This window comes from Salvelinus namaycush, chromosome 17 (genome assembly GCF_016432855.1).
Source record: "Salvelinus namaycush isolate Seneca chromosome 17, SaNama_1.0, whole genome shotgun sequence".
Taxonomy (NCBI): Eukaryota; Metazoa; Chordata; class Actinopteri; order Salmoniformes; family Salmonidae; genus Salvelinus; species Salvelinus namaycush.
Genome location: NC_052323.1, coordinates 8,313,359 through 8,324,861, shown reverse-complemented (window position 1 = coordinate 8,324,861; position 11,503 = coordinate 8,313,359). Strand labels below are relative to the sequence as shown.

The following is an 11,503-nucleotide window of genomic DNA, read 5'->3' as shown; positions in this document are numbered from 1 at the left end:
ACCTGTGTAATGATCATGCTGTTTAATCAACTTCTTGATATGCCACACCTGTCAAGTGGATGGATTATCTTGGAAAAGGAGAAATTCTCACTAACAGGGATGTAAACACATTTCTGCACATTTTGGGAGAAATAAGCTTTTTGACCGTATGACCGTTTCAGCTCATGAAATAACACTTTACATGTTGCGTTTATATTTTTGTTCAGTTTATTAGACACACAAACTACACTGTTTATATATCATTCTGCATTAAGCCATTTGACAACTCAAATGATCACAGATTAAAAAGTTTGTAGGTTTTATTTTAGTTGCACTCAAACTCAAAATACTGTTATACAGTATTAACAGAACGGCACAGGTGTTGATACATTCTGTTTGCAATAGAATTCAAATCATTAGGGATCATGACTATGGGTGTAATCCAAACCTGGGAATCATGTGTGAAAGTCAGACCTCATCAAATCCCATATCGATATCAATGAGAGTTTTGCATCCAATTCCAAGTTTAGACATGCTTGGATCTCAAATTAGGATTCAGGTCCTATATCAGTAGATTCAAAGAAAAAGTTAAGTTGTCACACCACATCCGGTACCATTTCCCAGTAAACCTGTCCCACTTCTGAAATTCCTTTACATTATTCTCAGTAACAAATAAAAACACTTCTAAAATCAGTGGAATGATATGAATAAAACACACAGAGGTTCAATCCATCCTTGTGATTGCACCCGTAATGTACTGTGTCCAACCCGTTAACACCATGCCAATTCTTGCCAAACCATTTTATTTGTTTGTCCAACATTTTAGAGGTTAACAGTGTTGGACAGTGCTGTTAGAAAACAAACCCAGTCATTGTTTGGACACACCGGTTTCAGTAAGTCAAACAGTGCATAGATAAAACTGCAATACAATCTCTCCCATCATTACAGTCTGTACACTTTATGTGGACAATATATTCAAAATTGAGTTATGATGCCAGCCAAATAGAGGGATGTCTGAAAAAGTTGGGCCAATTGTGCAGCTGTGGTAATTCTTCACCACAATCATGATTACACTTTAATTGCTAAAGGCAAATGGCTTTTGTTTCGAGGATGGTAAAGCTATAGACAGTGCAAATAATTAAATAAAAGTTCAATACGGTGAAACAACAAACGGCCCCACATTGGATTCCCCAGGTAGTGGGGCACTATGGGGGAAAATCGCTGTTCACTCAAATATCACAACAATTGACAAAAAACAAGGCGAGATGCAGTGTTCCGCACAATAAAGCTAGTCTCCAAAGTAGGCACATCAGCAAATCCACATTGAAAGGGTGCGCTGAGAGGGACTCCTTTTGCTGTGCGGGAAGACAAAAACCCATTTGCTAGGGCACACAAAGAAATGATAGCTACACACATTGGTCCATCTCTAGAAGCCTCCTAAACCTGGAGTATACTGTAGTCTCCAAACCATTCATATCCTCATTATTCCTTAGCCCAGTGTCTTTACGGCAACCACTTCACTAAAGTAAAACATATACATGACCAAGTCCAGTGAGCAGGGTTACATTCTTTTCTTGAAAAATGTCTAACGATTGTGCTAAAACAGAGGTAAAAGCGAGATCGAAGAGTTGGAGTCCAAGGTGTACCGCCATACTTATTGGCAGTGCCATTTAGTCAATAGATGCAGGTTTATCCATGTGCTCTTGTAATCAGTTGGTCTTAAGCGTAAAATGAACAATTCACAACTTCTGCATGGAGTCCCTCACTATGACATATTGCTCCTAAATATTGAAAAAAAAAAGATAAAAGTCACATGCTGCGCGGGTTTAGGTTTGTACACAGGGAGTAAGGAATTATAAAAAATTGGAGGTAGCAAACCTTCGATATATATAAAACTACACAAATAAGAATGTTTGTCGCACAAGTCTGTTCATACCTTGAGCTGCATTTGACTCACAAACAACGTTTTGATTCAAATAAATTAAATAAGTGGAGTAGTACGTGTCCATGATGACACACTTGTTAGTTGGAAATGAGAAAAGAGAACATAGCAGTGACAGCACTTGCATTTCTTCAATACAAGCACAATGCATGTACACTCTGTACAGACAAGTTGCTACATGATATGATATACTCCACTCAAGAGTTTCTATACATGTTTCATACCAGGGAACTGGCAAGCTATGATCCTTGGAGATCCACTTTGATTAAAATACGCACTTGCTAACGGACAATCTTTGTCAGCTAACTACTAGATAAACTGGTCAACAATTTATTTGACATTTTATTTTCTAGTGATTGAGGCACTGATAGAAGTAGTGATAGTTGTTGCTTTGATCATATTTGTTCCTATATGCTTTCGGTTCATTTTAACTGTGAAGACACTGTAGCCCTCTCGCAAATACAAATCCAAATCACTCACACCAACTTGATATGCAAATTGCACTTGTGTCAAAGATGCACTAGGTGACGTGATTCCAAGAAAATGTTGTCAGTCCAACTAAGGCTATATCATTAACATACAAGAGAAGATTGTCAAATCAAAAAAACTTGGCCTACCAGTCAATGAGGACAAACGAATACATACCGCTGATGAGGTTCGGTGTAGCATCAAACATTCCCAAAGAACAAATATTTAACACAGCGGGTGGGTCCGAGAAAATCTAGCATGTCCACAGCTTTATCTGATCTGTATGTACATAGCCTCTTTGACAGACATGCCCAGGTTAATGACACAAACATTCAGAGCAAGCAGACACAGAAGTCTTGAGTAGTAGTAAATCAATTTCCCTTTTGGGTGAGGCAATGGGCTGGTGGACTAACGCTAGGATTTGACTCTGGTACCCCTGGCGATGGGGACTATCTCTCCTCAGTCTCCGGTGCGGTGATATCTAGCGGTGGTGTTTCCTCAGATGGGGTGTCCATATCCATGATGGGGTTGACAAAGCACTCGTATTCAGAATCCTCTGCGTTCTCCTCAGCATTTTCCTCGGCGTGCGCGCTCACAAAGTCGTTCTCCCACTCCAGGGCGTTGGAGTCCTCCGAAGCGGAGGCCGGACCACTGGTCGCCTGCTTATCGCCCGGCCGGAGTGCCGCTCGGAGTATGTCCTCCTCCGTTTTAGACCTCTCCCACGCTGTGACCGTCCGGTTCATCCCTGAAGACAAGGACAACGTGATACACCGAGTTTAACCTCACATGGTCGTTCAACTGGTGCTTTTTGAGGGTTGAATTTGACAATTACTGTCGTTGTTCAATGAAACTGCACAGTACAAGCAGTACAAGTTCAGGGAATGTAGTGCAAATTCATGGAATGCCACCAACAAAACATCCCAAAGGGGACAATAAGTAAAATAATTACACAAGCCCCCACCTTCCTCGTCCTCCCACTCCAGGTCCAGTGAGGTTCCGTCATCATTGGTGGAGCGGGTCTTGGTGTTGAAGTCCCAGCTGCTCTCCGTGTTGGGAGTGATCACGTTAGTCTCAGAGGACAGCCCTGATGACACGAAATTACAGGTGGTGTTAAAGAGCAAGAGGTCTCATAAGCCAGAAGAGGACTGGCCACCCCTCATAGCCTGGTTCCTCTCTAGGTTTCTTCCTAGGTTTTTGCCTTTCTAGGGAGTTTTTCCTAGCCACCGTGCTTCTACACCTGCATTGCTTGCTGTTTGGGGTTTTAGGCTGGGTTTCTGTACAGCACTTTGAGATATCAGCTGATCTAAGAAGAGCTATATAAATACATTTGATTTGATGATAATGATGCATGAGGATGACCTTTCAAAGATACAGAAAGTCATTTATCTTAAAATATAATTTTTGTATGCACCATTTTTTAAGAGTTTTATCAAATATATAGGCTACAGAAAAGAGTTGTGCTAAAATAGCGGACTCACTGCTGCTCCTGAAGGCTTCCGACGTGGCCTTCACATTCTGTAGGTAGACATCAAAGTCTTCACCGGAGCCATGCCTAGAACAGAATCCAACCAGTGAAGGAGAAACTGTAAACTTGACTCAATTTGACACACAGACCATGAGGTGGTAGACATTTCCGCTTTGTTGATATACTCACTTTTTCAGATGGGCTGCGCCACCTTTGACTTCCGTCTTGCCTTTTGTCCGTTGTGCAAGCTTATGCTTTGAAAAATAGGAATACCTCAGAAAAACTCTTGGTCGAAATGGTAAACAATCTCTTGAAAATGTGTTAGTGAAATGCAGCCAATCAACTGTTAAATTGATTAAGGTGGGAGCTGGGCAAACACATATGAAACAGACATGAATTAAAAAGGACAAGTTAACATTTTGTGAACAAAATCTAAATTGTTTATGGAAATGTCATGTTATTGTAAATGTCATGTTATAGAAGTGTCAAGACACTAGCAATTTCACTTGGTTTTCGAGAAGCTTGCCCCGCCAGCAAAATACATCCTCATGCTCGTTTTGCAGTTGCAGGGGCACAGATAAACCAATAACAAAGGCTCCAAAAACACACAAATACATCCTTTTAGAAGGGAATACGCTCTCAGTATAGTATTGCAGGTCTTTAGATGTTGTACACATGAATGTGTATCATTGTAAACTTTGTCCACAACGTTATATTCCATTTTGTTGGACTCAAGCAATACTTTCCGTGTGTGAATATGCGTAGGCTTTTAAATCACCACAATGGGAACGAAAAAGCAAGTGCATCCTCGCACAAGGAGATGTCGCTCGAGTCCAACAAAATGAAACATATGACACAATTAAGTTAGGAATTAAACAATTTCATGTGTACAACATCTAAAAACCTGCATTACTACAGTACACTGAGCGCTTTGCCGTTTCCAAAATGACGTATATGGGTGCTTTTGGAGCCTTTGTTCATGTTATCAAAAAATTTGATTTTTGTTTTATTTGTCCTTTAACCAAGAGGAAAGCTGTGGAATGACAAATACAAAAAAAAAATCACAGCATGGACAAACAAAGGAATGGAAGTAAATGGTTATCATTTGAGGATAAGAAATGGATTGTGGACAAATGCCTCAGTTAATTCAGGTAAAAAAGGGAAAGGCAAACCCAATACCGAGTCTGTTTTTTACAGTTCAGATAGTTTGACTTTAAAAGGACACTTGCCTAGGGGTACGATTTACAAATTCATATAGAGATACATACCATAGGCTACATTACTTTAGATTGACCACCAGTTTGTGGTATCATGTACTTGAAGGGGTTATCAAGAGAAGTAGGGGTAGAGCCAAGGAAAAGCTGAGTGAGGCGTAAAAAGGTAGTGAAGGGACGACAGGCTCACTTCAATAATGGCCGCCTCACCTCCTTTATCTTTCGATCACGTGCCAGCCTGGCAGCCTCACGCTGGGCAGCATTTCTAGCCTCCTCTTCTAGCCTTAACTTCTCCTCTTGTGCCAATAACTGAGCAGAAATGATGGAACATAAAGAACACAAAATTGAGAACAGAAAACTAAAATTGCAAAACAATTATGCAAAGCAAATAATGGAAAATTAAGATCGGACCAAATTAAAATATAAGCCTGTTATGAGCACTTAGGCTAAGCATCAACTTATCTTAACTATCTAGCAACATGAAAGGCACTGCAAAGCTTATAAACGAGAATTTGGGAGGTGTAATGATTCTGTTGAATTAAACCTTCAATTATCAGTAAGCAACAAAAAAAACAAGGTTCTATGTAAAACTACTTCTGCATGTATCCATCCCTTTCAGAGGCTCTGGTCTATATACCTTACATAGACGGAGAAGAAACTAGTTGCTTGTGTAAGCCTACCTCTGCTTGCAGCTTCTCGTCTATCAAGGTCTGCTGATTGGAAATTGCAGCATAGCGATGCTCTTTGAGGTGGAGGATCTCATCTTCGCTGATAGGCCTGGTATCAAAATGAAACAAAGATTACCTCAAGCTCACCTTGACTCACCAAGCCCTGATTAACATTATTCTTCTGAAATGCATTTGCCAGTCCCCTGAAACAAATTTTCTAAAACATACCTGGGACAGCTTTGTGGGCTCTCTGCCTGAAATTAGAATAAGACAACTTCAAACCAAAAGTGGGCAAAGAATAATGTGCAATACAACAACACTCATTGTGTCTTCTGTGCATCTTCAGACAATATCACCCTTTGGGATTGTTTCGATCGAACAAATATGGTCTACATGTTCACACTTACCTCATCACTCTCAACAAGGTTTTCAAACTGTGGAGACAAAATTGCACTGTAAGTATTAGCTAGTTACAACACCTTCTTTCTTCAAACCAAGTGATGAATGATAAAACATGTCATCTTCCAGAAAAATATATGTACCATACCTCTATTGTGTAATGTTCCCCAGCAGTACTGCTTCTAAAGTATTTTGACCTGCATGGACAGAAATATGAAAATACTGTCATCCATTTAGGCTGCTTTTGGTCACTGTGACTTTACATGATTGTCATAGCTACTTCTTTCAACAGAATATATACTGCCTGACATCAAAACTAACATTAAAGCCTAACTGATATCAACAACATCAAGCCTACAGTTTAAATCTGTGTACGCAACAAATACACCTTGATTTGTCAACTCAGAATGTGATTTCCCTCTAAGGAAGCATGTAATGAGTCTTCTGCCTACAAAATGTTTTAGATTTGTTTAAATTAGAATTCAATAAAGCATAATCAAATATTAAAAGGAAATGCATCATGCACTCCCAAAAATGATGCGTGTCGGTATGCCAAGACCCATATGATTTTTTATTTAACCTTTATTTAACTAGGCAAGTCAGTTAAGAACAAATTCTTATTTACAATGACGGCCTAGGAACAGTGGGTTAACTGCCTTGTTCCGGGGCAGAACGACAGATGTATACCTTGTCAGCTCGGGGATTCGATCTTGCAACCTTTCTGTTACTGGCCCTACGCGCTAACCACTAGGCAGGGTGAGGAACGCTTCAGTATTGACAATAGAGTCACAAATTGAACAATGAGACAGATATTTCACCGGATGTACTGTAAACTTTACTCTTGACAAAGTTTCCACATTTTTTTAGGAGTGCAAGGGCGAATTTAGTTATTGCACACGTGCACTTCACAGGCGTTCCCTAACGGAAATATGCAAATACATGGTATAATGCGCCAATAGGATCTCGCTAGCTCGTGCATGACTCTGCCCCACTTCATGCTTGTTCTGCCCACTATGACTCATTTGTTCACATTGGAAACGACGGGCTGTAATCGATCTTGGGTTAGTTATAAACATCTTCGGTACAGTATAGTTTCTTAACCTAGTACCTATGATTGCTGAAAAACCTAACTACCTAGTAGAGAAAGGTATTTGACAAGCAACTGTTACACAAGCAACTAGTTTAAACCCTTGGGCAACTAGTATAAACCCTTGGGCACCGTGGAGGTTATGACGCTACATTGTAACGTTATTGTATGACAGCCAACCCACTGAATACTTGTGTCTAGCTAGCTAACCTAGGCTGGTCAACGCTAGTTTAAAGGGCGTATCACTTACCCGCCTCCTCGTTTTATCCTGTTCGCTTCTCTTCTGAAGATCCCAGAACAATAAGCCCAACAGTTCCCCATCGCATTCTGTCAAAAATACAACTTCGTTGGGTAATAACTTCCTGGATATTCTGAGAAATTAGTTGGATAGCTAGCATAGGCGTTTCATTCCTAAAATCTTCGACCCGTCGCCGCGGACATTAGCTAGCGCTTAAAATGAAAGGGTGACATGACACCCAATGCACAACAGCTCATCGTGATACAGTCTATATTTTTATATACAGAAGCCTGTTGAACATCAAGATTAATCAGAAAAATGTGGCTAGCAACAGCCGTGGTTTTTTGAAGTCTCATTCAATACTTCCTTTTCCTCGTTCTAGGCACGTGACCTATGTTTAGCTACGGAATCTAACCTGGCTCAAACGAAATGTGCGCGCTTCAGATCCAAAAACACTATTGAGACAACAAGAAACTACTAGGCCCACCATTATTTTTGTAAGATCAACAACTTTTGGGTGGCTTTTTCCCCATCCTCTGTAGTTCTTACATAGGACTGGTATAAATGAAAACATAGACAGCATATTATATGTTGTACAACATTACAGTAGCCCACATATATTTTAAAACATTATTTTCTCCATTGACACATGGTTCCCATGGCGAAATTTGGTAGATTATAATTTCAACACTCAATGATAAACATATGTACACGGTAAGCATAAAAAATGGACATCTTTAAAAGTATAGATTGATAGTGGACTTTGAAGTTGCCGCTCAAGGAGATTTTGGGGGGTAAGCCTACCTGTGACCTTCCAAATCTAGTACATGAGAAGCCTGGGCTTCTAAGTTTAGTGCATATACTGCATTCAGAGCCAAGTGAAGGGATGGTGGTAATACCAGTTGTGAAGTTGTAAATAATGTTTTGTTGTTATTGTGGTAATTCCCTTAGTAGGTGACATCAGAGGTCAACATTTGGGAACTCTGGGATGTAGGCCTAATGGTGCTTTTAAGAGAACTGGGCAGTGTTGTAGTACTCAAGTCCGGTTTCGAGACCACATTGAGTGTCTCGGTCTTGGATAAATGTTTACACCGTCTCAGACAACGAGGACTCTTAATTGTTTCCCCGAGACCAGGAGAAGAAAAAAACTCATAATTATCATCTCCCATTCAGTCAGAAGATAAAACCGCTTCGCCAGTCCAAATATCCGCACTCCTTTCATGTCACCTTAATATCTTATCACCTATTGAAACCTGGGCTTACTACTTTACTCGTAACATTACTGTCCTTTGCTTTTGTTGAAAAATATCCTCAAACTTTGTTTGAATTTCCTTCATTCGCTGGTAGGGAAGAGTGGGGGGAATTGTTTGAAAGTTGCACGCTCACTATTAGTAAGGGGAGACCGAGGAAAGTTGTAACATATAGCGAGGAACTTTGTAACATATTTTGTCTTATCTAATATAGACCTGTTTGGGTTAGAGCTAATTTGTAGAGTGCAGTGGTGGAAAAAGTACCCAATTGTCGTACTTGAGTAAAAGTAAAGATACTTTAATAGAAAATGACTCAAGTAAAAGTGAAAGTCACCCAGTAAAATACTACTTGAGTAAAAGTCAAAGTATTTGCTTTAAAATATACTTAAGTATCAAAGTAAATGTAACTGATAAAATATACAAAGTGTTAAAAGTCAAACTATACATAATTTCTAATTCCTTATATTAAGCAAGCCAGAATGCACCTTTTTCATGTTTTCTTTAATTTATGGATAGCCAGGGACACACTCCAACACTCAGACATAATTTACAAATGAAGCATGTGTATTTAGTGAGTCCGCCAGATCAGAGGCAGTAGGGATGACCAGGGATATTCTCTTAATAAGGGTGTGAATTTGACCATTTTCCTGTCCTGCTAAGCATTTCAAAATGTAACTAATACTTTTGGGTGTCAGGAAAAATGTATGGAGTAAAAAGTACATTATTTTATTTAGGAATGTAGTAAAGTAAAAGTAGTCAAAAATATAAATAGTAAAGTATAGTACAGATACCCCCAAAAAACTACTGAAGTAGTACTTTCAAATATTTTTTACTTAAGTACTTTACACCATTGGAAAAGTGGCTCTCTATTTGCCATCATAATGCATTTTTTTCACCATTATGAATCTCTAAAGAATCTTCTTCTTCTGTGGAGTTTAACGGAGGTTGGCATCCAATATGTTGCATTACCGCCCCCAACTGAACGTTAGTATAAATCCATTACACTTTGTGATACAAAATGGTAAAAGGGGAAACAGGAAGAATATTTGTAATTACCCTACCTCATTAGAAACCAACTACCCCATTCCACTACTTTGACCCTACTTGCTTCTGCACCAATGGCCTGGGAGGTTGGGATACCACAACTAAACACACCCTGTAACACTTCTGAAGTCAAATATCATATACCCAAATACTTCCCTGCAGCTGCCACCACAACATCTATTTTCTGTGACTTACGTTCTATTTCTGCGATAGAGTCGATAACCATTACTATGAACGCTAAGAAGCCAACCTTACTGAAGCATATATCAATCGTTGGCCTATCCCTCTGTGCTGGCACAGATCTACTACTCTCAGGATCCCTCAATCTTAACCCATCCTTCTCTACTTTCTTCTCTGCCTCATCATACAACACCTTTTGCACTACTCTGACTCTAGCCACCTCAATCTGCCTCGTACCGGACACTTCCGGTCCCCCCCCCAGCAACATGGGCACCCCTACAGTTGGTGCCCATGTTGCTGGGGGTACGAGTACGAGGCACACACAACTTTATCCACGAAACTACATAATGCTCTATCCCATGCCCTCCTGCACACTTCCCACATCTTGGAATCTCCCTCCTACAAACTGCTGTGACATGGCCATAAACATTGAACGCAGTGCAAAGCTCTAACAGTTTTCTAGTATGACTTTGTCGGGTAAAGACTCAAAACTCAAAAGGACTGACAGTGACTCCTCTGTTTCACCAAGCTCACCACCAGGTCTGCTTTGCAGTAATTGGCGGGCATCACAAACACCAGGAATCTTCAAATGTGCCACCTCCACACTTAACGCTACCCCAGAAATTACTTATTTTAATGGTGTCCTGTTCCTAAGATTAAAGCAAGAAACAGATCTTGACACAAGTTGCGTGACACGGAGCGCCCACTCCCTCTGGTCAGAAGAAACACAAACAAATATCTCAAGTCCACAACAGGTTACCTTCACTGATTCAACTGCACCCAACTCCTTTCCCACCCACCCTGAAACCACAAATGGATCTGCCAAAAGGCAAGGATCCACTTTCTCCCAAAATATCACTCCTACTGGACCAGATTCTTCTTTATCATGTCCATTGATTACAGGCTCGGGTTCTGAGCTCTTCACCACACCTTCTATCTCACTTAACTAGCCCTCATTCACTTCCATTTCCCCTCCAGAACTCAGTCTGGCGCATGGCTCACTCTGTTTGTACTTGACACCAATCTTCTTCAACACCCCATCTTCGTTTTTATCGCCATCTTCCTCAAATTCAACCTCTACTTTTTGCATTGTCTATTTTTTCCCCTCCATTCCTCTTCAGAAATCCAACTTTCTGCGTCCCTGTCCCAATATTCCTCTTCTCCCGACTTTGCTTGCAACCCGGTGGCATCACGACGTAGCTCCATCTCATAATCGTCCTGCTCACCTCGGAAACGTGTCTTATCCGAGTGCCAACATTTTGAGAGCATGATTAGTGGCCACACACAGAAAAACGACCCCCAAACTCAACTCTGTTCTCTTCGTTCAACTGCATGGCCTTCTCTCTTCCACCTTCCCACTTGGTCATGAAAGCAGCAGAAGTGCTCCAGTAATTAGGTCATAATAAAGATTGTCCATGTACCACACCTGTGTTAGTTTATACACAGCCAATCAGCAGAGAACAAACACGCACATTAAGTTATCAACTCCAATAAATACTTTGGCCTGCAACCATTTGCATAATATTACCATATTACAAAGAATGTATTGCATATTTTACTGTGGTTTCA

At 40.3% G+C, this 11,503-nt stretch overlaps 1 protein-coding gene across 1 annotated transcript; it reads right to left on the bottom strand.

Moving 5' to 3' along the window:
* Positions 1-274: 274 nt before the first annotated feature.
* Positions 275-7,827, bottom strand: LOC120062262 (AP-1 complex-associated regulatory protein-like). The gene is made up of 10 exons (XM_039012092.1): positions 7,473-7,827; positions 6,284-6,332; positions 6,144-6,170; positions 5,965-5,990; positions 5,749-5,845; positions 5,279-5,377; positions 4,044-4,108; positions 3,868-3,941; positions 3,351-3,473; positions 275-3,134 (listed from the first exon to the last, which is right to left on the bottom strand). Exons 1-10 carry the CDS (start codon positions 7,541-7,543, stop codon positions 2,839-2,841), a joined length of 927 nt encoding a protein of 308 aa, XP_038868020.1. The 5' UTR covers positions 7,544-7,827; the 3' UTR covers positions 275-2,838.
* Positions 7,828-11,503: the final 3,676 nt, after the last annotated feature.

Bases quoted from the DNA above. Each gene is read 5' to 3' on its own strand.
- LOC120062262 (XM_039012092.1), bottom strand. From the start codon at position 7,543: ATGGGGAACTGTTGGGCTTATTGTTCTGGGATCTTCAGAAGAGAAGCG. The intron at 5,991-6,143 runs GTAAGTGTGAAC...TTCTAATTTCAG, and splicing joins ACCTTGTTGAGAGTGATGAG to GCAGAGAGCCCACAAAGCTG. The intron at 3,474-3,867 runs GTGAGTCCGCTA...TCGTGTCATCAG, and splicing joins GGAAGCCTTCAGGAGCAGCA to GGCTGTCCTCTGAGACTAAC.